Consider the following 26571-nt stretch of genomic DNA (forward strand, 5'->3'; position numbering starts at 1 on the left):
AAAAAGAAATAGCAGGAAGGGAAAAATGAAGGGGGGGAAATCGAAGGGGGAGATAAACCATGAGAGATTATGGACTCTGAGAAACAAGCTGAGGGTTCTAGAGGGGAGGAGGGTGGGGGGATGGGTTAGTCTGGTGATGGGTATTAAATAAAGAGGGCACGTACTGCATGGAGCACTGGGTGTTATACGCAAACAATGAATCATGGAACACTACATCAAAAACTAATGATGTAATGTATGGTGATATAATAAAAAATCCATATAAATCTATAAATAACTTAAAAAAATCTATATAAATCTATAAATAAACAACTTAAAAAATGTGTAAAGGACTTGAATAAACATTTCTCCAAAGAAGATAATACAAATGGTTAACAAGCGTATGAAAAGATCATTATCACTAATCATCAGGAAATGCAAACCAAAACCATAATGAGATATGACCTCATACCTGTTAGGATGGCCACTGTCAAAACCAAGAAAATAATAACCGTTGGTAAGGATGTGGAGGGATGGGACCCTTGTGCACTGTGATGGGAATGTAAAATTGGCCAGCTGCTATGAAAAACACTATGGAGATTCTTCAAAAAATTAAAAATAGAATTATCCTATATCAAATCTTAACTAACTGAATTACTAAAAAGAAAATACCATTTCATTTCAGCTTGAGATTTCTATTTGAGCAAGCAGCCTAATACAAGATTTCTTTTTATAACAGAATAAAGAAGTATACATTAAGCCTAACTAAAGTACTCCTGCATAGTTACTCAAGAGAACTATTAATGTCTTTCACTTGTACTTAAGTAGCTTGAATCCCTAATGTAGACTAACTGATACTGTAGAGAATTCTGGGAACCATAATTGGTTGCTGGTTAGAGAAGTCTGTGACTCTTGAACAGAAAGTTCAGCTCTTCTACAGAGTCTAAATATCATTTTGGCACACCAAGAATAAACCTATTACAGAAGTCTTTCTAGAGGTCTTCCTACAATAAGCTTTCCTTCTTCAGATACTTTAATATTTTACCACTATAAACTATTAAAAGGTATTTTCTGTTAGTATTTCCACAGAATATCATAACAAGTACGTCCCTGTGAAGGGTTCCAAGAATGGAACAAGTATGACTGGAGAGGAAACCAGTGGGGAAATAAGTTGTCTAAAGGCAAGGACTATGTCACTTTGGTCAACTTTTTATCCCAGTGCCCAGCAAAGCATTCAATTATATTTTGTAAATATGCTCATTTCAGTATCATATAGTATTTCCTTTCATAGGTCAAACGTGAATTAGAAATTTTATTTAAGGGGACGCCTGGGTGGCTCAGTCAGTTAGGCGTCTGCCTTCAGTTCGGGTCATGATCCCAGGATCCTGGGATTGAGTCCGTCAGGCTCCTTGCTTAGCGGGGAGCTTACTTCTTCCTCTTCCCCTGCTTGTGTGCTCTCTCCTTCTCTCTCTGGCAAATAAATAAATAAAATCTTAAAAAAAAAAAAAGGACATTTTATTTAAGCAGTCCCCAGGAAAAAAAGAGCAAAAATTAAAAAGAAAAGAATTAAAGTGACTTTAAGGGTGTTTAAACACTTTAAAAGCGTCTGCACTTTTTCTTCACTTCTACTCACACATGTCTACTCACTATAGCTTCTCTACAACTCCATAATGGAGAATACTAACCCACCTGCCTGAAAAAGTGAAACAATGTAAATATTCAGCAAGGTTTTAATTGTTTAATATAGAGAAAGGGTCTAGTACTACAACTTTGGCAAAAAATGATTAGTGTATCATACAGAAGTTAAGTATTTTGGATATTTTAACATTTATTATTATATAACAAGCAATGATTGCATCAGAGAAAGAATAAAAATATAATAAGTTTCTTCACTCAAATGAGGAAAAAATGTTTGGAGAGAACTTCCCTCCATCCACCCTGACACTCTGCTAAATGTGGTTGACAAGAGGTATTACAGATGATCCTAATCAGTAAAAAATTGTTATATTTCCAGTTGTGTTCACGTCCAGGACTTTCAAAAGCCAACATTTGATACATGGTATAAAAAACTTTATAGAGAAATAATCGGTACAGAGAGGAGGAGAGAAAGAGAAAAAAGGAAGAGAGGGAAAGAATAGCATAAAAGTCGGAACCAAAATGAAGATACCAATTTTAAATTATAGGCAGTCCTAGATTAGTTCAATTTTCTAAAGACAGACATGTAGTTTTCTGTTGATTCTGACAGGTCTAAGATTTGTTCAAATGTACAGAAAAGCAATAGGAATGAATTCTTCTGGGATATTTGAAATCTATTATTTATTTTTCTTCTCTTATTATGTTGGGTTGGCCCTACAGGTCAATGTTGAAAAGCAGCAGGGACAGTGGGCATCTGACCTTTTCCCTGACTGTAAAGGATATGCTTTTTAGTAAGAATGATGACTATTAAAGGTTTTATTAGATATCCTTTATCAATTTAAGAAAGTCCCTTTCTCTTAGAGTTTGCTAGTATTTTTTATCATCATGAATTTTGTCAAATACTCTTTCTGTATCTATTGAGATAATTGTATCATTTTTACTTACTGCTATGCTTGGTGTACTAATATTTTAAGATTTTTCAGTGTCTGTGCCTGAGCATGACTGGACCGTAATTTTCCTTTCTTGTAATCCTTAACTGGTTTGATATACAGGTCACTTTTTACTCTCATAAAATGAGTGAGGGAGTTTTTCTTCTCTTAAAAAAAGAATGATCTGTCCCTTAAAATTTTGGTAGGAGTTGCTTGAAAAACCATCTGAGACTACTGGTTTCTTGGTAGAAAGACTTTGAACTAGCAATTCAATTCCTTTGACGGTTAAAGGACTATGCATAGTGTCTAATTCTACTTTAAAATTTTTGGCAAGTTATGTTTTTCTAGAAATGTGTCCATTTCACCTGCCTTTTAAAATTAGTTGAAATGAAGTTTTTCATGGTACCTTTTTTCCTTTAAACTTTAAATTTTGAACTTATAGAAAAATTTTACACTTAGAGAAAAGCTGCAAGAATAACCACCCTCCCAAAATCCTACTGTTTGTTCACTCCAATTCACCACTTGTTAACTAACATTGAGCCACCTTTACTTTATCACTATCATTCTCTCTCGCTTGCTCTCCCTCATTCAAACATCTGAGAGTAAGTTGTACATCAGAGCTCTGTACCACTAAATAATTAAGTGACCCCCCCCAGGAATAAAGACATTCTTCTAAATACCCATACTACAGTTATCAAACTTGGAATTTTTAACCTTGTTACATATATATCTCATATACCTTTCATATTCCTATTTCATGAACTGTCCAGTGTTTTTTATAGCATTTTTTTTTTCTGGAACAGGAACTAGACCAGTGTCATGTATTTTACAGTTAGTTGTCATATCTCTTTATATAAAGTCTTACCTACTATGAAACTATTTTTTAATCTTTTATATCATTGATATTTTTAAGCAGTGAAGACTAGTTATTTTACAGATTGTCCAAAAGTTTAGACTTATCTTGTTTCTACATAATTAGACTCAGGTTATGCATCTTTGTCTGGAATACATCATGAATAATAAGTCCTTGGGATATCATGTATATTTGCAGGGTATTGGGGGTATTAATTGTGATTACATAAAGTGTTATCTGATTCTTCTACTGTATAGTTGCTACCTTTCTTTTTGGAATTAATAAGTAATTACTGGGGAGACACTTTAATACCATGTAAATATACTGTTCCTTATCAAACTCTCCTTCCCCCAGATGTAGCATCCACTGATGATTACTGCCTGAATCAAATTTTATTAAAATAGTTGCAAAATAGTTATCTTTTTAATTTCATTGTTCTTTCCGTTTTCATTAATTCACAGTCCATTTTAAGGGAGAGCTTTTCTTTCTCACTTGTCAGTCCATCCATCTGTTTGTCTAGCTTGACATATGGACCTCTGAATTTTTATTTTATTCCATAGGTTAAAATCCATTACCGTCCTTACTTGTTGTGATGATCAGTTTTGGAGCATTTCTTTATTTTCTAGCACAAGATATTCCACACTCATTTTCAATTTTCTTAGCTCCAAGCCCAGAACCAGCAATTTCTTTAAATAACCCTGATAGTATTCTGTCATCTTATTTTGAGTTGGTGCAATGCAAAATACATTTTGTAATCTGTATAATATATATATTCCCAATACCAGTCCTTAATCAGATATAGGACTTTTAGTAAATTCATACAGTTGTGCACCATCAGCACAATCCACTTTTAGAACAATCCCATCATCACAAAAGTTCCCTCTTTATCCATCTATCCATCAAACCCTGCTCCATCACCCAAGGACAATCATTTATCTGCCTTCTATCTACAGTTTTGCTTTTACTGAAATTTCATATAAACAAAATTATACAACATGTACTCTTTTGAGTTTGGCCACTTTCACTTATAATGTTTTTAAGGTTTATTCATGTAGTCTAATATATAAGTATTTTGTTCCCTCTTATTGTGGAATAGTAATCTATTGTATAAATATATGACTTTTTGTTTATCCATTGTCCAGCTGATGGACATTTAGATTGTTTCCAGTATTTGGCTATTATGAATAACGCTGCTATAAACAGTTGTGTAGAGATCCTCTTTGTAGACACAGGTTTTCATTTCTCCTGGGTAAATATTTAGGAATGGAACTGTAGCATCATATGGAGAGGATATACCAAGAAACTGCCAAAATGCTTTCCAAAGTGGCAGTATTATTTTACATTTCCACCAGCAATATATGAATGTTCCAGTTTCTCCATATCTTCACCAACATTGTTACTTACTGATAGTCATTTTGATTCCTGGTTGTGCAGTGGAACCTCCTGCAGTTTTGATTTGCATTTCCCTAATGACTAATATTGAGGTCTTATGTATATGATTATTATTCATTTGCATATCTTCTCAGTTAAACAGTCTATTAGTATCTTTTCCCCTTTTTAATTCCTCCCTCTTGTGGTTCCCCAACCTCCTCCACCCCATCTCTTCCCTACATAACCACTATTCTGTTTCTATCATGATAGATTGGTTGTATTTTCCACAATTTTATTCCAAGCAGTCCTGGTTGTGCATGGTACCATGTTAACAGAAACTCATGTATATCAGAACTATGCAAAGCAAGGACATAGTTTGAATGTGCATACGTTTCAGTAAACACAGTCCCATGTAAAGCAAGGACTGCCTATACACAGAATTGTAGAATACATCCTTTTCTCTTTGGAGTCTTCCAGTCAACATAATAATTTTGAGATTAATTATGTCTTCACATGTATCAGTAGTCCACATTTCTTTTTGTTGCTGATTACATTCATTATATAGCTTTACCATGGCTTACTTATCCATTCACATGTTTATGGACACAGGTTGTTTAAGGTTACTGGCTGTTAAATAAAAAGCTGCTATTGGACATTTGTATGCAAGTCCTTTATGGTAATACTCTTCCATTCCTTGGATTAATACATGGGGGCATACTGCTGAGTTACATAGTAGGTGTATGTTTAACTTTTTAAGAAACTGTCAAACTGTTTTCCAAAGTGGTTGTACAATTTTATATTTCCCATCAGCAGTATGTAAGAATTCCAGTCACTATAACCACACCAGCACCAACACTTGGTATGGTCAGGTCTTTTAAGTTTTAGGTATGTGCTTATTTGACATCTATCTGTAAAGTATCCCTTTGAATCTTTTGTCCTATTTTAAAAATAGGATAAAAATAGAAACTGAATGTTTTCTCAGAGTTTTTTAGACAGAAGTTCTTTATTAAATATATGATTTGTAAATATTTTCTCCCAGTATATGCCTTGTCTTGTATTCTCTTAATGAAGTAATTTGCAGAGCAGAAACTCTTAATTCTGAATAAGTCCAAAATACCAGGTTTTTTTTCTTTTATGGATCAAGCTTTTGGTGTTGCATTGAAGAACTCTTTGCCTCCCCAAGGTCACAAAGTTTTTATTTTTTTCCTCCAGTCTGTTTTAGAATTTTAAGTCTTACATTTGGGTATCCATATGTTCCAGCATTATTTGTTAAAAAGACTATTGTGTCACCACTGAACTGCTTTTGCAACGTTTTTTGAGAATCAGTTTTTCATATATGTATGTGAGTATATTTTTGGACTTTCTATTCTGCATCAATGATCTGGGTCTCTAACCTGATAACAACTCCACACTTTCTTGAATAAGGTAGTTTTGTAAGTCTGGAAATCAGATAATGTTAAGCCTTCCAATTCTGCTTTTCTTTTTCAAAGCTGTGTTGAGTATCTTAGGTCCTCTGTATTTCTATTTGAATTTTAGATGCAGCCTGTCAATTTCTCCAAAACATCTGTTGGGATTATAGATCTATTTGGGAAGAATGGACATCTTAACAATGGTGAATCTACCAACCATACATAAGGTATCTCTCTCCATTTACTTAGGCTTTCTTTAATTTCAGCAATATTTTATAGTTTTCAGTATACAGATGATATTCATCTTTCAACAGATTTATTCCTAAGTATTTTATATTCTTTGATGCTACTATATGTGGAATTATTAAATTTTAATTCTCAATTGTACACTGCTAATATATAGAAATACAATTGATTTTTTTGTATTGACCTGTATTCTGTAATCTTGTAGTAAGTGATTTCTTAGTTCTAGTAGCTTTTTTTTTTAAAAAGATTCCATCAAATTTTCTACATAGACAATGATGTCATTTATAAATAGAGACCACTTTATTTTGTCCTTTCCAAACTGGAAATCTTTCATTTCTTCTTCTTGTTCCATTCCACTAGCTAGGATAATGTTAAATAGGAGTAGTGAGAACAGAAAGAAATCCCTGTCTGCTCCCTGGTTTTAGGAGAGAAGCATTCAGCCCTCATGATTAAGTATGATTTTACCTGTTCCTTGTTCCTAAATGCCTTTTATCAGGTTGAGAAAGCTTTCTATTCCTAGTTTGCTAAGAGTTCTTATCAGGAAGGGATGTTGAATTCTGTCAAATGCTTTTCCTGATGTATTGAGCTAATCAGATGGTTTTTCTTTTTTAGTTTGCCAGCCTTCCTTTTCCAATTACAGCCTTTTATTAAAACCTCATTTAATCCTCCATAATTTTTAACCTTTCGTATTTTCCGTATCTTTCATTTATGCTGCATTCTGGATAATTTCATTAATTCTGTCAGCCTCTAATTCATTCTTTGACTTTATGGAATATCTGTCTAATCTATCTGCTCAATTTTTTATTTCAGTGATTTTATTTTTAATTTCTAAATGTTCTATTTAGTTCTTTTTAAAGAACTACTTGGTCATTTTTTAAGTCTTTTGTTTCTCATTTTTTATTTCATTTTCTGTTCTTTAAATACATCATATACAGATATTTGACATGCATAAGTATATCTGAATATGTATCTTTGCCCTCAGAGATTCTCTCACCTTTTGCAGGCCCAAGATTGCATTAAATATATTTTTCCAATATACCCAGAATTTATTTACACTGGAGTAAGAGGACTCTTCAGAAGATCCAGTTCTTACACCAGTAAAAGCAAAAACCTTCTTACCTTTATAAATGAGAGTACTTACTGATGATATCTGACTTAGAAACTTAACTGGCTTATTGCTACTTGATTTTTTAATCAAATTAAGATGCCACAGATAGATGAGTTAAACATTTTTCTCAGAATATTAAAAAGATCTCACGGTTGGATGTCCTAAAAATTTTCGGAGTCTTTAATCCTATCACCAAATCATTTGATATGTCTAAAAGAGGAAAAGAAAACACATTCTTTTTCACAGTTAAAATTCTCATTAGTACTATAGCTGCTCAAAATGCTGAACACATTCCAAATTTAGCCTAATACATCCTACACACATGATTACAAGATTTTGTTCGATGATAAAAATTGCTGGCTTAGAAAATGAAAGTATCGTATCTATTCTCCTAAATACAGAGAAACTGGCTTACTTCTGCAGATGAGAATCCACAACCTGTTTTCCACTGTGTGGATCCTGATAATTTGTCAATAATTTGCTACACTCACTTTAACAAAGTGATGTACAGTATTGATAATTACATAGTGACATTAGAACTCCTAATGAGTTTTAAAAGATAACAAAATTGAGTGATTGACAGGTATGAATATGTTTTTTCAAATTATACTATGAACTGAAAATAACAAGCTAATTCTACAAGTTAGCCAGGACATTTATTAAATTAAGCAGAAGCAGAATTAGTTATCTTATTAAGGAAAAGCTTTCAAAAGGGTCCACATTTAAATTATATTCCCAAGATTGTTATACCTAATATAATTGGTCCAGTTTTATTTTATATTCATGTTATAAAGAATACATGTATAAAGATGGCATAAAAGGTTGTATTTATTAATTTAGCTTTCAGTAAATTTCAAAATATAGACTACTACTTACAAATATTTCAACACATAAATTTTATTTATTTTTAAAAAATTTTTTATTGTTATGTTAATCACCATACATCATTAGTTTTTTGATGTATCAACACATAAATTTTAAAAAACTGTTCTAGGTAGATTCCAATTTCAAAGATATTTACTAGAAATAATCTGAGGAAAAAAGCATTAATTTCTAAACAGATACTATAGAAAGCATATGGCATAATTCTAGTATTGTTTCATCTTGAATTGTTTACAATTTTATTTAATTTTTAATATATATATTCACTGGTTAAAAAGGCTAAACCACTAAATTAGAAAGAACTTTCAATACCAACATATTTCCTTTTTAAAAACCTTGAAATTGCAAAAACTAGTAGTGTAAGAACTTTCTGTTCATAACCTTTTCCTCTAAAAGAGATTACACAAAGATTTAGAGATGTTGGTCCAGATACCACTCTTCAATGATCCAGAGCACTAATACACATCATCCTCTACTCAAAAGTTTAAATTTCTCTGAAGACTTTAAGGATCATTATTTGGGGCCTCCAATCATCCTAGAAATCCTGCACTTTCTACAAAGATTCTGTTGCCATCGATAATTATTTTCACTAGAATAATAATGTTCTTACATGGTAGTTACGTAATTAGCAAAAATATCTATTCATAGCTTTGCAATAAAGGAAAAGACTAAAGAAATTACAGTAAATGCAGTGAAATTTATGTGCTATTTCTGCAATATGTGACAGGTGTTTTAAGGGTTTTGTTTTTTACTTTTCTCTTGCTAAGGGTTTTGTTTTTTACTTTTCTCTTGCCCTGGAAATCCCAAGTATTTAGGATCAAAAGTTATTTTGGACTTTTTACAAAAGACTGATCTTTTTTGAATATACATGAGTATAATGAATTCCAAGAGGGGCTTAAATTTTTTTTCATAAACACTGCCATAAAAGAATAACTAAACTGGAAATTTACATGAAAATTTATGTATAAACGTGTGTTGTATATGACTATATTTTTAAATAGGTAAGAACAGTGCTTGAAAAATCAATCTTTATTGGTTTTATTTTTAATTCAGTAAGAAATTTTGTGAGTTAATGTAAAGACTGAATAAAAGGAAAGCATACATCCCTGTTCATAATAATCCTTTAATAATTGGTAGTAATTCACATGCATTTAAAATCTGGCAAACAGAAGTTGCCAGAGTTCATTCCCAATAATAATTGATGAGAATTTATATATGAGTTTGTATGTAGAAACTTTATCCAATATAATATCACAAACATAAGCATCTTTAAATGCACTATTCCTCTTTATTTTTGTTTTTTTCTTTAGTTCCCTTGAATATAATGGTGTCATATAATTGTTCTTATGCTGCTAGTAGAATATAGCCAAACTATTAAAAAGGAGTAAAAACATATACAAAGGATTACATAGTAAAAGCTTGAAATCAAGCCACTCCAATAAAGAATTAATTAATTACTTTGGGTAGAAGGGCGACCAAAATTAGAAGAAATGAATGATAACACTGCATGTGCATTTGCTTGCCTATAAACATGAAGGCCTCATATTAGTTATCCATTCCACCACTAAAACTAAAAAATTAATAACTATACAAGAGAGATTAATAACTATGCAGTATGCTATATGAGTCCCCATAGCAATTGGCTGGGAAAGCTAGAGAGGCTGAATTTCACAAGTTCTTGCAGCCAGCGGGGCTTAAATCCAGAGTTCTGGAGATCAGCAGATGTGGCTTGGGGAGAGCTCAGAGGCATCGGAGCTGTTCTTGAAAAGAAGGCAGGTAAACAACCTGTGGATACACAGCATGGAAACAGCAACCTGAAGAGCACCTAGCGCACACAGTGGGGAGGTTATCTGCTCATCTCAGAGCTTGTCCCAGAGAGGCAGCATTCATGGAGAGACCCTACCGGGAACAAAGGAAATGGCCGGCACAGGGCCACCTGGGGGAACAGGGCAACGCCCACACTCCCTACCTAACTTACTTACACCCAGCCTGCACCCCTCCCACTCCAGTAGAACTGCCCCTCCCAGTCACACCCGCCTCAGTCACAGCAGCAGGCCTTCTCCCCCAGAAGACCAGCCCAAACCCCTGCCAACACCATGTCTCCTAACCTGGGAGTTTTGCAGAGTCTCAGTTCCAGCAACAGTGCCAACAGGTCTCACTTCACAAGCAGACCAGATCACACCTACTTAAAACGTGCCACATTCAAGCCAGGGACCAAATACTGTCCACAAAAGGAAAAGACAGCCTCTGCCGATGACTGGCCTGAACGATAAAGTGGCTAGGTCACAAAAGCTGATTGCAAGCAGCACACACTAGAGACACTGCTGGAAGTGCTAGGCCTTGGGGAACAGGAGACACTACATGGCAGGGCACTACAGGACCTCTTCTTCATAAGGCCATTACCTTCAAGAACAGGAGACATAACTGACTTTCCTAACACACAGAAATGGGCACAGAGATTTAGACAAATTGAGAAGACAGAAAAATTTGTCCCAAATGAAAAACCAGGACAAGGCCATATATGGCCAGAGACTTAAGCAGAACAGATATTAGTAACATGCTTGATAGAGAATTTAGAGTAAGGATCATAAGACTACTCAGTGGACTTGAGAAAAGAGTGGAAGATATGAGTGATACCCTTAATGCAGAGATGAGGAATACCATAGCAAAGATAAAGGGCTCAATAAACAAAATGAGGAACATGCTTGATGGGATGAATAGCAGGCTGGAAGAAACAGAGCAACAAATCAATGATCTAGGAGACAGAGTAATGGAAAGAAATCAAGATGAACAAAAGAGAGAAAAAAGAATGATGGAAAATGAAAACAGACTTAGGGAACTCAGTGACTCCATCAAACAGTAATACTCACATTACAGGAGTTCCAGAAGAAGACGACAAAGAAAAGGGGGCACAAAGTTTATGTGAAGAGACAATAGCTGAAAACGACCCTAATCTGAGGAAGAAAACAAATATCCAGAACCAGGAGGCCAGAGAACCCTCAACAAAATCAAGAAAAGCAGATTCACACCAAGACATATTACAATTAAAATGGCAAAATATAGTAAAGAAAAAAACTTCAAAAAGAGCATGACAAAAGAACAAAGTTACATAAAAGGAAAACTCCATAAGGCTATCAGGGGATTTTTCAATAGAAACTTTCCAAGGTAGAAGAGAGTGGCATGATCTATTCAAAGTGCTGAACGGAAAAAAAACCTGCAGCCAATAATACACTATCCAGCAAGGCTATCATTCAGAATAGAAGGAGAGATAAACATTTTCCCAGACAAACAAAAACTAATGGAGTTCATGACCACTAAGCCAGCCAAGCAAGAAATATTAAAGGGGATTCTATCAGTGAAAAGGAGAGACTAAAGTAACAGTATGAAGGTAGGAAACACAAAAGCAGTAAAAATAAATATTTTTGTAAAATATTTATCAAGGACCTTACAAAATAAAAGGGTGTGAAATATGACAACATATCCCTAAAATGTGGGGAGGAGAGGAGTAAAGGATGGGTTCAAACTTCAACAACTATCCACTTAACATAGACTGCTATATACAGAAGATGTTATGTTATATACAAACCCAATGGCAACCACAAATCAAAAACCACAAATAAATATGCAAAGAATAAAGACAAAGAAATCCTCTTAAAAAAATAATTATTATACAAACTGACAAAAGCATCTTATTGTTTCTTTCATACAATTAAAAGCCAAATATGAAGCAGGATAATGGAAGTGGGTATATACTACTGTAAGTACATGTGCAAAAATGAGTTTACACAGCAGGTCTGAGATTGCTATAGTTAGAAATGCCTGCCTGCAAGGGTGGTTCTTGGCTGGTACGTGGGACTTGGATTTTGAGAGGGTCCTCATGATTTTTTTATAAGAACGCTCACTATCCCTAAACTGTTTGTACAGATAATGTGGTGTATGTTGAATAGCTGCTTTTCTTTTGGGAGTCTGGAATTTTGGTACATGCCAGGCAGTAAGTGATTCCTGATTAAAACCCTGAACTCATAGGTGCAAGGTGAACTTCCCCAGAGGACATTTTACACATGCTGTCACCACTTGTTGCTGGAGGAATTAAAGGTGTCCTGTCTGTGAGACCTAGGAGAGGACTCTTAGAAGCTTGCACCTGGTTGCCTCTGGACTTCATCCTATATGCTTTTTCCCTACTGCTGATTTTCCTTTCATGAAGCTGATTTTGATTCATGTCCTTTCACTGTAATAAATCATTGCCACAAGCACAACTATACGCTGAATGCTATGAATCCTCCCAGCAAATCACCAAACTTGGGGGTAGTCCTGGAGATCCACAACACAATATATAAAATGCTTAAATTTTGGACTTACAAAGGAAATGATCTATACTGTAACAATGGAAACTTAGAGAATTTTTTTCTTTGGACACTTATGTGTCAGGATTAAATGATGAACTGAATAATTAATTACTCGATTATTCCTTATTAAAAACATATCAAGATGAATGAATAAAACGTAGAGTCAGATTTCTATGCATGGAAGGAATTCTTATGGCCCATGAGGCCAGTGGATTGGTGGATGACAGAAGGGAGAATTTCAGAATATGAAAAATGGGATACAGCAATGTGCTTTATAAGAAAAATTAACAACTGAATGGATCCCACCATTTTCAGTAAAGACTTTATAAGACATTATAATGACCACTAATTAAGTATCTTATTTTCTCCAAATTTTCATCTTATTCTCTAATGGAACTTTTAAAAACATTTACAATAAATCATTTATATGACAGAAAATTAGAAATTAGTTTATGCATTTTAGAAATTAGTCTATAAAAAGTATTACTGGGGCGCCTGGGTGGCTCAGTTGGTTAAGCAACTGCCTTCAGCTCAGGTCATGATCCTGGAGTCCCGGGATCGAGTCCCGCATTGGGCTCCCTGCTCGGCGAGGAGTCTGCTTCTTCCTCTGACCCTCCCCCCTCTCATGTACTCTCTCTCATTCTCGCTCTCTCAAATAAATAAATAAATCTTAAAAAAAAAAAAAAAAGTATTACTGATAGCATCTACTCAAAAAACAATTGTGCTTATACATATGTTATAAAGAAAGTTTGTTGTTGTCAAGAAATACAATTCCAGGGGTGCCTGAGTGGCTCAGTCAGTTAAACATCTGACTCTTGGATTCTGATCAGGTCTAGATCTCAGGGTTGTGAGACCAAGCCCACATCAGGCTCTGCACTGGGTGTGGATCCTGCTTGGGATTTTCTCTCTCCCTCTTCCTCTACCCCTTTCCTACCTTGCACTTTCTCAAAAAAAAGAGAGAGAGAGAGAGAGAGGGAGAGAGAGAAAGAAAGAAAAAAGAAAGAAGAAAGAAGAAAAAAAAGAAATACAATTTCTATGGCTATTTGACATGTAGCCATTCCATAAGGTAAGAACACAAACAATGCTGGCTCATATCTTCCTGCATTTTTTAATAAAGAGATAAAAATATTTTCATTTAAACATACCTTAACTATTTCTTCAATGAAACAAATATGAGAAACAGGATCTCTCTTCTTGGCTAATATTTTTTGTAGATGTTGTACCTAAAAATGGCAGAAAGGGAGAGAATGTACGTAATTGGGTATTTTCATTTTGAAAATGAAAATGTAACAAATGTAAAGCTTAGGCACTAAAACAGCAAGGGAAGGAAGAGGGCCTTGTGCTAGAGCCTCTACATATATTATAACCAGCTAAGGTAGGTATTTTGAATACTCACAGATTTTAAGAAAGCTGCCCAAGGTCACACAACTTGGAATAATAGGCATTAATCCATAATTAATGTTCTTTTTTTTTTTAAGATTTTTTAATTTATTTTTTGACAGAGAAAGAGACAGTGAGAGAGGGAACACAAGCAGGGGGAGTGGGAGAGGGAGAAGCAGGCCTCCCACTGAGCAGGGAGCCTGATGTGGGGCTCGATCCCAGGACCCCGGGATCATGACCTGAGCCGAATGCAGAGCATAATGACTGAGCCACCCAGGCGCCCCCATAATTAATGTTCTTTCCATTCTCTAAAATATTTACCTGTCCACAAACAGTACAAATATGATCTATAAGTTTCTCCATATTGGTCCAGAGGGAAGCACGAAAAGCTGCAGTGTTTCCTGGGGTTGGCAAAGTAGATCGTCCAGGTCCCCCTGTTTAAGAGTGACAAAGAAATATGATAAATAAAAATTTTCAAGTATAACAAAATATGTTATTATAAAAAGCATCCTCAAGCTAAAAAAATAAGAAGTTCCTTCTTTAAGAAAGAATTTATTACGAGTAATATAAAAAGGACTCTTAACCTTTTATGTTTAAGAAAGGAAGGAAAATAAGATCTCACACTCAGGCATACACCACACACACACACACACACACACACACACAGAGAGGAGAGATAAAACACAAAACAGTAATTAATGAAAATAGTTTTCTAAAAGTGGCAGTAGGAGTGGTAGGAGACGTACAAGGTGAAAGGAATGGAGATAGAAGTGGTGAGTCTTTATGAGCCATATAAATGTTTTATGTATTTTTTTTAAGATTTTATTTATTTATTTGACAGAGATATAACACAAGCAGGGGTAGTGGCAGGCAGAGGGAGAAGCAGGCTCCTGGCTAAGCAAGGAGCCCAATGTGGGACTCGATCCCAGTACCCTGGGATCATGACCCAAGCCGAATGCAGACACTTAACCGACTGAGCCCACCCAAGTGCCCCTATTTTACATATTTTAAAATAAATTTAAGTTTAAAGAGGATGGAAAAAGCAAACCCTAAAACAAAATGCAAATAAATACCGAAACAAATGAAACTAACTGTACATCAAATTGGTAACACAACCACACCAGGGAGAACAATTAATTGAGGTAATTTTTAATTACAGAACCCTAACTTTAGTGAGATATATTTTAGGGACAAAAAGAATTGTAAAGAATAATAGTACTTAGCAGATTTGTTGCTGGACGTGATACCGACGTAGCAATCGCAAAACTCCTTTAGGTGTAGTCTGCGATAGACTAAATGAAGGTTCTCACCATAAACAGAATAAAGATCCAAATACGTAATGGGGATCAGAGGAATTTCTCAACTCTGTCCACTAAAAGGGCAAAGAAACAGTGACTCCTAAATAGAAATGAGTATACCTAGCACCCAAATTCTGATTTGTATGTGCCATTCCCCAATAAAAGAAACCAGGGCTCATTGAGGAAAAGGGTCATTCCATATTTGGAGCAATGAAAGCAGAAGGTATATCTGGTACATACTGTGCCAGACAGCAAAGAAATGTTCAAAGACAAATGGAGACTGGTCAAAGTACATAGGACCTTGACTGGAAGAGGCTTCCCCAAAACGGATTTGGGAACATTTGACCATCCTGACGGTCATTACTGATGATAATGGATCATAAAATAATACTTAAGAGTGATTTCTAGTTACTGATAGTAGAGTAAAATCATTTTTCTACTCTCTTCCCTTAAAAGCCAATGAAAATAGAACAAAAAGTAGAGGGGAAAAAATGAACTTCAAAAACAAGGAATCAACTAAAACATCAAACTCAAGATTATGTATGTCAAATGCTGAGGATAAATCAAAATGAAGAAGGAACCAGACAGCTGTCATCTTAGACCATTAACAAAAACCAAATTGCCCTTAAAATCAATTGTAAAAAAAATTGTAAAAAAAAAAAAAAAAATTCATGAGTCATAGTGAAAATTCAAATGTTTAAAAAGGATGAACTTCTGATGAGCACTGGGTATTGCATTCAAGTGTTGGATCACTATATTGTATAACTGAAACTAATATTACACTGTATTTTAACCAAATGGAATTGAAATAAAAACTTAAAAAAAATAAAAAGGAGGGCGCCTGGGTGGCTCAGTCGGTTAAGCGTCTGCCTTCAGCTCAGGTCATGATCCTGGGGTCCTGGGATCGAGCCCTGCATCATGCTCCCTGCTCCGTGGGGAGCCTGCTTCTCCCTCTCCTGCTCCCCCTGCTTGTGTTCCCTCTTTCGCTGTCTCTCTCTGTCAAATAAATAAATAAAATCTTTATAAATAAGTAAATAAATAATAAAAAGAATGGAAATTTCTCTTTACAGAAGAATGTCAGTTAATAAATGCAGAGAGAATGATAGAAAACAATCACCATTTTGCAACTCCTAGTAAAATAATTAATTGAGGGAAAGATAATCATTGGATACAAAAACACTGGATGAAATGTTATGGAAAACAGGATATTCACATGGTCTCAAGGTATGCACCACAAATTACTTACTAATCACAAAGAAAAGAAAGTACTCTTATAATGAGCAATCTGGCACACACCACGGTAATGAGGTAATTTCCTTTAACATCAGCGGGAATGAGACAAACTGACATAATTTGGGTGCTTACTGATATGATGTTAATGGTAAATATACAATATCACTTTACTGGTCTGTTTATTCTGAATATATCCATGAAGACACAATCAGATAAATCCAGATAAATTCAAATTGTGGGGCTCTCCAAACATGTTAATGGCAAAAAAGGCATTGGGGTTGTTTTGATTAAGGAGAGAAAAGAGACAAGATAACTAACAGAAAAGCATAATCCTGATTGGTTCATGTTGGGGGAAAAAAAAAAGGAATATTTGGGGGAATAAGTGAAAAATGTTGAATATGGATTACACATTAAGTAATATTAATATATCAATGTTCAATTTCTTAAGAGTTATGTCTAAGAATGTTCTTGTAGGTAATACCCAACCACAACTATCTGTGCAGATCTAAAATGTTTCAACATAGAAAAAGGGAATTTTAGTGTCAAATGGAAAAGTATAAATTCTAGGAGCTCCTGGTGGCTCAGTCAGTTAAGCATCCAACTCTTGATTTCGGCTCAGGTCATGACCTCAGGGTCATGAGATCAAGCCCCGTGTCAGGTTCTGCGCTCAGCGTGTGGAGTCTGCTTGAGATTCTCTCTCGCCCTCTGCCTCTGCCTCCCCCGCAACTTGTGCTCTCTCTCCAAATTAAATAAAATCTTTAAAAAAAGTATAAATTCCAATCCAAATTAAGCTTTAAAGCCATGCAGAAGAGCCCATCAGTGATTAGTTTATCCTGTTTTAAGGAGGGCAATAAATCAAGGAAACCAGAGGCTGTGTTTGTAAGCTGCTTCATTATAGTTTTTCAACAATTCTAAGTTCAGAAAAAAATTACATGTATCCTCAGCAAAGAGATGCTATTACTTTTTAGTCTGATGATAGTGGAAAGCAATAAAAGAGAGAAACACCTATGAGAGAAACACTGGTTTTAAAAATATGAATAATTCCTGTTTGAGATCTAGGTCTAATTAATTTTAAAAATTATCTGCAGTGTTGTGCAGACTATTAAAGAAAAGCATACAGGGAATAGAGAGGTAATCTTTAACAATCTGCAATTAGCTCACATGTCATATACAGAATGAACTCATTACAATGAAGAAAGGGGATACAGTGCCTTTGTGAAAATTAGAAAATATTGATCAAATTCCTGGAATATACATAGCTCAATTTTATTATAAAGAATTATGGGACACATCAACCCATCACTCTCTTAAAGTAAATACAACCAGATACATAAGAAAGTATTATTTTCTGTTTATATTTACTTTGGAGAAACTGAAGCAGAGAAAAATGAGATCACAATCATTGCTTCAACTAGTTCTAAACGTTTCATTTTTCTTACTTAAGACTTCAGTACTTAAAGATTTTTATCCTCACAAGCTAAATACATCTTGTTGAAGGTATCAACGTGATAAAAATAATTAACATAGAACAGCTATATAACAGAAGAAGAGAAAGAATAATTAAAACAGAAAAACTGATGCCATTATCAGCTAGCTTCAGGAGAATCAAGAAGCAAAATAGTGTCATAAACTAAGTTTTATTAAATTGATAGAAGAAACCAAGAGTTTCTCAAAAAATAATACTTAAGAGTGATTTCTAGTTACTGATAGTAGAGTAAAATCATTTTTCTACTCTCTTCCCTTAAAAAATGAAAATAGAACAAAAAGTAGAGGGGAGAAAATGAACTTCAAAAACAAGGAATCAACTAAAACATCAAACTCAAGATTGTGTATGTCAAATGCTGAGGATAAATCAAAATGAAGAAGGAACCAGACAGCTGTCATCTTAGACCATTAACAAAAACCAAATTGCCCTTAAAATCAATTGTAAAACTTTAGACCAGCTATCCAATGATTCTTTGCTTAGCGCTGAAATGAGGAGACATGGATGAGCCAGAGAAGAAGCTAATAAAATGTTTAATGCTCCAGAATCACAACAAAGAAAAACTGAAGGAGAAATCATAATAAAATCATATTTACACTGTATAATAAGTAGCCCGCTAGTTTGGGGAGACTCTTAGAGGTAAAAATGAGGTGAAAGAGGAAAGAAAAGCAGAGAATGTGGGGTTTCCACACAAAAATTGCCTAAATGGCTTTATGGGGACTCACACTAAGCTCTAGAATGATCGAAAATTTGATGAAAGATGTGTTTCCAAGATAGAAGGAAATAAGTTGGTGAATGGTTACTATAGATAACAAACTTAATCCTAGTTATAGACTGCCCTAGTCTCTCCCTACGACTACCCCTATATTACTCTTCAGCAAACAGCAGTACCTTTCAAAGATGAGTAACAATCAGAAACAAATAATACAGGACCTAACACAGATTGAGAGGGAAGGAAGAGGGGGAAGGAAAAGAATTTAAGTTGCCAAAGAAATTCCCAAAGGAAACAACGGGAAGAATTATAGTTTTCCACTGTCTCAAAGTAACTATAGGGAACATTCTTAGTGTAAATATATAACAGAGATTAAGAACACATTATGAATAACAAAACAATATAATGATTAAGGGTGAAAATATAATCAGAAATGGGAAATGAGCAAGAGGAAATTGTACAAAATGAAATAAATTTCAAAGATATAAAATATAATAATTACAGAAAAGATATTAGAAATGGAAAACAAATAAGATGTTACATGTGCATAATGTTCCTAAAAAGAACAAATGGAAAATAAAAATATTCAAATATGCAATTAAAGTAAACTTATAAAAGAGAACATACTCTAACTCAGAAAGAAAATGATATAGAGCATTCAATGCCAAGATATATCCTAAAGAAATTACTAGACTTCAAAGGTAAGGAAAGATCCATATGGACATTGTTAAAAAATAAAATTCAACTGAGTAAATTTTAAAGATCTTACTGGCTTTTAGTCAATCTTACTGGCTTTTATTCAGGAGCTGTATGAAATGAGAGATTTTTATAGGTAGAAGGGAGCAGGAACAGAGAAGTTACACTAGACAAAAAAAAAAAGCAAATTGGTTATGGCAAGGTCACTTTCCTTTAAGGGGCAGGAGGGCAGAATTACCTCTCTAGTACTAGTACTAATTAAGTAATTCCTGATTGGTTTAAGATTCCATTTCTGAGAAAGGCTGAAACTGTAATTAAGTTATGTCTCAATTTGGTGATGTGGGGTTTAGCATAAGTGACTCCATTTAGGGTCAGTTGTCTTACTTTTAACAACGTCAAAGAAGAAACAAGTGAGGTATGGGGGTAAAAATCTGAGTTAGCAACTTCCATTTCTGGTTCCAACTGTGAGGAGCCTCTAAGTTGCCACTCTGTCCTAACAACAAGTTAAATGACGAACAGACAAGAAATCAACAACCTTCTTGGACCTGTAAGAGAGGGGAGGACACATGGCAAACCATTGCTCCCAAGATAAGAGAGACTGACAGGTGAATACAGGAAGTCTCCACGTATGGGAGCAGAGCCTTGTTAGCAGAAAACAGACAGTGGGAGCCAGTGCTAGGGAAGGAAAACCTGAACTGTAACTGATGAATTGCTAGAGGCTCAAAGTGGGCAACTCTGAGAATTAAAAGCTCCAGGCGTACCCAGTTATAGGAGGACCACAATATTTGAGATTTGCATCCAGGAGCCCAAGTAGGTTCCCACAGTAAATAACGGGGAAAAATCCCTTCATGCCTCCAGCAGGAGGAAGAAAAAAAGAACCGTCTTGAAATACACCAGAGAACTCTATTCTCAACAAGGCCTGCCCTGAGGGGAAACTAGTTAACCAGAGCCTGACCCTCTGGGGTATTATAAGAACCTAAATGACCTGGGGAAGGGAAATACCCAACTCCAGCCCACTCTGGGCATTCTCTCCCACATGAGGGAGGAAAAAAAATTAGTATGCTTGTGAAGTTCAAGTACAAAGGCATAGGCTCACTGGAAAAACTGAGACCCAACGGTAGCACTTTATTTCCACTGGAGGAAAGACTGTTTTCACTTTTTCACTAATACAAATAATGATACAATAAAAATTCATATATATATATGACAGAGTTTCTCTAGGGTATTATTTTTCTAACAGAAATTATAAGATCACAAGGTACACACAGTTTTAACCTTAGAGAACAATTTGGTAAAACTGAGTGAAGTGGCTGAACCATTTCATTCTCCTACAATCAGCATATAAGAGTTTCTGCTCGGGGCGCCTGGGTGGCTCAGTTGGTTAAGCGACTGCCTTCGGCTCAGGTCATGATCCTGGAGTCCCTGGATCAAGTCCCTCATCGGACTCCCTGCTCGGCAGGGAGTCTGCTTCTCCCTCTGATCCTCCCCCCTCTCGAGCGCTCTCTCTCTGTCTCATTCTCTCTCTCAAATAAATAAATAAAATCTTTAAAAAAAAAAAAAAGAGTTTCTGCTCTCATCCAACACTTAATTCTTAGATTTTGCCAATCTCATGATTGAGAAATTGTATCTTGTCTTATCTGTATTTCCCTAATAACCAGTTCATCCTCTAAAAAGAAGCTGAACATATTTTCCCATTTATTAGATATGTTCTTCTGTTAACTCCCTAATCATATTCTTATTTTTTCAATTGAGTTATCTTTTTCTTATTGAATTATAAGCTTCTGAAATACATCACAGATAATATTTTCCCCTTAAAATTCTATCAATTTTATATATTTTAAATTTTTTGGAACAATCTTAAACATACAGAAAATTTGAAAGCATACTAAAAAAAAATTTCCCCGAATCATTTGTTAATAAGTTACTGACATGATGCTCCATCACCCTTGAAATATTTTAATGTGTATTTCCAAAAAACAAGGACATTCTAATCCATAATCTCAATATAACCAACAAAATCAGCAAATTAACATGAATATTGCCAATGTCACATTTAAAAAACTAAAAATAATAGTGATTATTCTTTTAAAAATAATCAAGAATTGATGCTTAAGGTTTCTACATTAAATCACAGTATCCACTCCTCAACAGATGATAATAAGGCTTTAAAATTCTTTATTCTTTCAACAAAAAGGTTGTACATTAGGATTGACAGCATGTGAATAATTGCTTTCATTTTTTTTCCTTTTCTTGACAACACAAGAGGGAATGAGATTAAACTGCTCCTGGAAATTTAAACATTAGATCAAACTTTCTGAGAATAATTGCTGGGAAAAGCTGAGAGGGAAATCTCCTTTGGCAATTTCTTTTCAAAGCTCCCCTTCTGGGACAGTCTTAATACAGATCTATTCAGAGGCTAGGGCTAACCTTTAAAAATCCCTTTAAGATCTAAGATTCTTTTATCTCTTTTTATCTAGTGCAGCTTATTTATGAGTGGCATATATTTGTGTTATTTAAGGCTATGTTTATATAGCAAATATAAAAACAATACTCACTGTAAATATTTTTTTAGTATAAGCCATGTATGAGGAACTCTGTTATTAATTCTATATGCATTATTATTTTTTAGGACGACTCTGATGACAGAGCAGCTTCTTCAATAGAAAAATGGGAAGAGGGGCGCCTGGGTGGCTCAGTTGGTTGAGCGTCCAACTCTTGGTTTCAGCTCAGGTCATGATCTCAGGGTCATGGGATCAAGCCCTGCATCAGGCTCTGTGCTGTCCCTCTCCCTCAGCTCCTCTCCCCACCCCCTCAAGCTCTCTAAAATAAATAAAAATCTTAAAGAAAAATGGAAAGAGAAAAACTGGAGACAGTAAGTATACACAACAACTTTGGGGAATTTTTCTGTAGTCTGAAGAAACAAAATGGGGGAGCAGAGCTGAAGAAGGAAACGTAGTCAAACATAGATGTGTCTTTAAGCAGAAGAAGGTACACTAGCACAACTGAATGTAACAGGAAAGAAATTTAAAGAAGGAAAACTGACTACATGGCAGACGGAGGGGATCTGCTAAAGCAATGCCCTTGGGACATCGGACTAAGAGTAGAGTACTTGGTCTTTGCTAGGTGCAAGCACAGCTCATTCATATTAATAGAAGAGAAAAGAGAATACAAGGAGAGAAATGCAGAGATATGTTGGCTAGATGAGAGGTATATATAACTTGTGGTCTTTCCTATCTCATCTCTGAAGGGTGTTTTATACATGAATGCCATCAGCAGGTACATCTTGGCAGGAAAAAAAGTTGCAGACTGCTATTGTGGGGCTACTCCTCTCTCACACCTTTCTTTTGTAGTTTTTTTTAGATTTTGCTATGGTTGTAACGTTCCCAAAGGTTTTATCAGTTTCTAAGTCCACAGTTAGCCTTCTTTGCTCCTGAATACCAAAATTATTCTAAGGAAAATAATTCTAAGGAAAAGCCCAAAAAGCTAAGGGAGAAATTGCATTTCCTTAAAAAATATTTTCTGCCTCAAGAAGTACATGTGAGGATAAGGATTTCAGAAAGAAAAATGTTCCTTTTTTTTTCTTGCATCTGTTTCCTCTGAACTAAGTGGAGCCACAGTTTATAGATTTTTTTCTAGAAGTTCTGAATATACCAATTGGCCAATTCAACTCACTGATTAGACAAAAAAAGTTATAAATACATTCTGAAACATAATTTCTTCTCTCATTTTCTGTCTACTAAAAAATGAGTCATTAGACTGCTTTGAAACTTAAGTGTTTCACATACTATTCAAAGGACTTCTTGGTTATAAATAAATAAAGCAGCTAAATATAAACCATAGCCATACCTCTCACAGCTGACTGCGAAGGCTGAGTCAGAACTTTGATGTCTAACGCACTGTTGATATGTTCTTCTAAAGTAGCACAATATCCATCCACAACATTGGTAATCGTATCCTTCAAAGTTCCAAGATTATGGAAAACCTGAAGAGCTGTTCCGACTTGGGTTGGATTCTTTAAAAAGGTGGGGGTGGCAGGGTGGCAATAGGTATAAATAGGAAAACAAACAAAATCAATATAAATCTACAACTTTAAGCAGTACATGAGCAGTTATTACCATATTTTTAAATTATCACAAGAACAAAGAGAGTGCATTTGGAACAAATATTATTTTTAGTCATTATTTATTTCATAAAAGACAAGGTTAAATACTATGTATATTATTTCCCCCTTTCCCCTTTTTCTCCTTCTTTAAAGGATAATAACAAAATCAGAAATCAGTTCTATTATTAGAGCTTATTTAAAATTTACCACCAATGCCTATAAAGAGAGCCATGCTGGAATTAACAACAACCCTACATCTATTTGGAGAATAAATAAATGAATTCCGCAGAGTTAATTGAGGGCTGAACCATGCAGACTGACACTATTCATTTTCTTTTTCTTTTCTTTTCTTTCTTTCTGTCGTTCATTCATTCATTCTAACCACAAATATTCATACAGTGCTTACTGTGTAACTGTCTTGGTTCCAGGTGCTGGAAATATAGTAGTTAAGCAAAACCAATTAAGTCCCTACCCTCATGGAACTTATGTCTCCCGAGAAATATATTAAAAATATATATGTAACAGAGTATCACAGGTAGTGATAATTGCTATAAAAAAAACCAGGGAATAAGAATAGAGAATCATGGGGAAATAATGGAGAAGACTCAGAGAATGCATCTCTGAGGTGATTTTCAGAGACCTGAATATAATGAGCAAGGGAGTCTGAGGAGGATATGGGGAAAAACAGATCTGAACAGATATCAACAAAAGTGCTGAGGTAAAAATATGCTTGGCAGCTAATCAAACAGCAAGAAGGCCCTGACTGTGGCTGGAACAGAGTGACTACAGCAGAGAGAGGTAGGCGGCGAGGCAGGTAGTAAAAACACCATGAGTAGATGGAGTCCATAGTAATATAAAGAGGTTGTTGACTCTGTCACTAAGTAAATGAATTATCAAGCCAGAATCTAGTACATCAACATATATCTCCAGGCCCAAACAGGTGAAAGTCCGCTTTCACTTAATGATTCAGTGACTGTTATTAGAAGCACTTAGTTTAAAAGTTAAATTACTTCATTAACTTAATTTCTTAACGGTTAAGTTGATAAATAAGACAAAAAGTTACTCTGAAACATATTGGTGTTAATAACATGATGCAGTAACACACACACACACACACACACACACACACACACACACACACACACACACACACACACACACACACACACCCCCCCGAGGCAAAGCAGAATCAGCTTATAGAAAAAAGCAGACAAGGTTAGTGAATACAATACCCATTTTAGATTTTTAATTAAACAAGAAAAAGAAGCAAATGGACATCATTTCAAATGTTTTAATGAAAAAAGCTTAATTTAATATGGTTATAACAGAATTTAAATTCTAGTATGTACTGTCAATTCTCTATCAGTGAACTATCAAAGAAAATGGGAGAAAATAAGCTATTTCACATAAAATTGTTAACTGAAAACATGGGGTATAGCGCCATGCTTTGGTTGTTGTTAGTTCCATTTTTTCCTTTCTCCAGAGCGATAATACTCTTCTACCTTTTAGTAGAGATCAAGATCAAAATTAGACAGCTGCAAAGAGTTTTCCTCTATCACTATACCAGTGTCTATATAATACAAAAAAAAAAAGCATTACCTGAACAACCTCAAAGAATTCACTTTATAAAAGTAGAATAAAGATACTTATTGCAAAATCATATTTATTGCCTTTACTATTCTCAAAGAATCTGAAAAGCATAGCTTTTCAACATATGGCAGGTTTGCGTGTTATCAGCTGAATGAATGTACATCGTAAGATATATGTATATGTTAACTGGAAGACTTAAAGTCATCTTTCACTTGAAAGATCTGGTTAACATGGACCAGTCTTCATCATTTCCCACTCCAAAAATTATTAACTCCCCCAAACTTTTCAATACAGAGACATATACAGCTCTTTCCTTTTTTTTTTTTTTAACAAGGGAGGAGAATGATTTAAAGATTTATTTATTTTTAGAGAGAGAGAGAGCTCACAGGGGGATGGGTGAGGGACAAGCAGACTCCGACCTGAGTGCAGAGCACAGAGCCTGACTGGAGCTGAAATCAAGAGTGGGCTGCTTAACACACTGAACCACCCAGGCACCCCTACCTCATTCTTAAAGAAGCATCTAATATGGCAATACTTGAAATAATTATAATTCTTATAATAATTCTAGTTGTAATTTTAAGCTTTCCAATTTACATGACCACTTTTTCAATTAATGCCAGTTACATTCATAGCTTAATATAAACATATCATTTGTGAGTTGGGAAACTATAAAATATTATTTGGGACTGCAGGAGATTATGCTAAGTGAAATAAGTCAAGCAGAGAAAGTCAATTATCAAATGGTTTCACTTATTTGTGGAACATAAGGAATGGCATGGAGGACATTAGGAGAAGGATGGGAAAAATGAAGGGGAAATTGGAGGGGGAGATGAACCATGAGGGACTACGGACTCTGAGAAACAAATTGAGGGTTTCAGAGGGGAGGGGAGTGGGGTGATGGGTTAGCCCAGTGATGGGTTTTAAGGAGGGCCTGTATTGCATGGAGCACTGGGTGTCAATGAATCATGGAACAATCAAAAACTAATGATGTACTGTATGGTGACTAACATAATAGAATTAAAAAATAATAAAAAATAAAATTTTAAAAAAAGAAATAAAATTCTTTAACATATAGAGGAGTGGGCAAATTATGTAAACACAACTTTAAGAATTATCACAAAGTGAACATATCTGTGTAACTACCACGTAGGCTATAAAACCAAATTATTATCAGCAACTCTGAATCTATTGTGGCTTCCCCAAATACATCTCTCCAGATATTACCACTATCATAATTTCTAACACCATTGATTAGTTTTCTCTGTTTCTGAATTTTACATTAATGGAACCATAAAGTAAGTTATTAGTTTCTGTCTGCC

The 26571-nt window shown here is 34.8% G+C and overlaps 1 protein-coding gene across 2 annotated transcripts in view; it reads right to left on the reverse strand.

Moving 5' to 3' along the window:
• Positions 1-23731, reverse strand: part of COG5 (component of oligomeric golgi complex 5) — a 125916-nt gene extending 102185 nt beyond the window's left edge. The window contains exons 1-3 of one of the 2 annotated variants that reach the window (XM_081800705.1): positions 23407-23728; positions 14460-14572; positions 13904-13981 (exon numbers count right to left, since the gene is read on the reverse strand). In XM_081800705.1, the coding sequence (XP_081656831.1) occupies positions 13904-13981; positions 14460-14501 (120 nt within the window). In that variant the 5' untranslated portion in view covers positions 14502-14572; positions 23407-23728. Of the gene's footprint in view, positions 1-13903; positions 13982-14459; positions 14573-23406 lie in introns of both variants that reach the window. The other variant, XM_081800706.1, reaches the window with a different exon arrangement.
• Positions 23732-26571: the final 2840 nt, after the last annotated feature.

Source organism: Leptonychotes weddellii, chromosome 12, assembly GCF_054177405.1.
Source record: "Leptonychotes weddellii isolate Sample4059 chromosome 12, ASM5417740v2, whole genome shotgun sequence".
Lineage (NCBI taxonomy): Eukaryota > Metazoa > Chordata > Mammalia > Carnivora > Phocidae > Leptonychotes > Leptonychotes weddellii.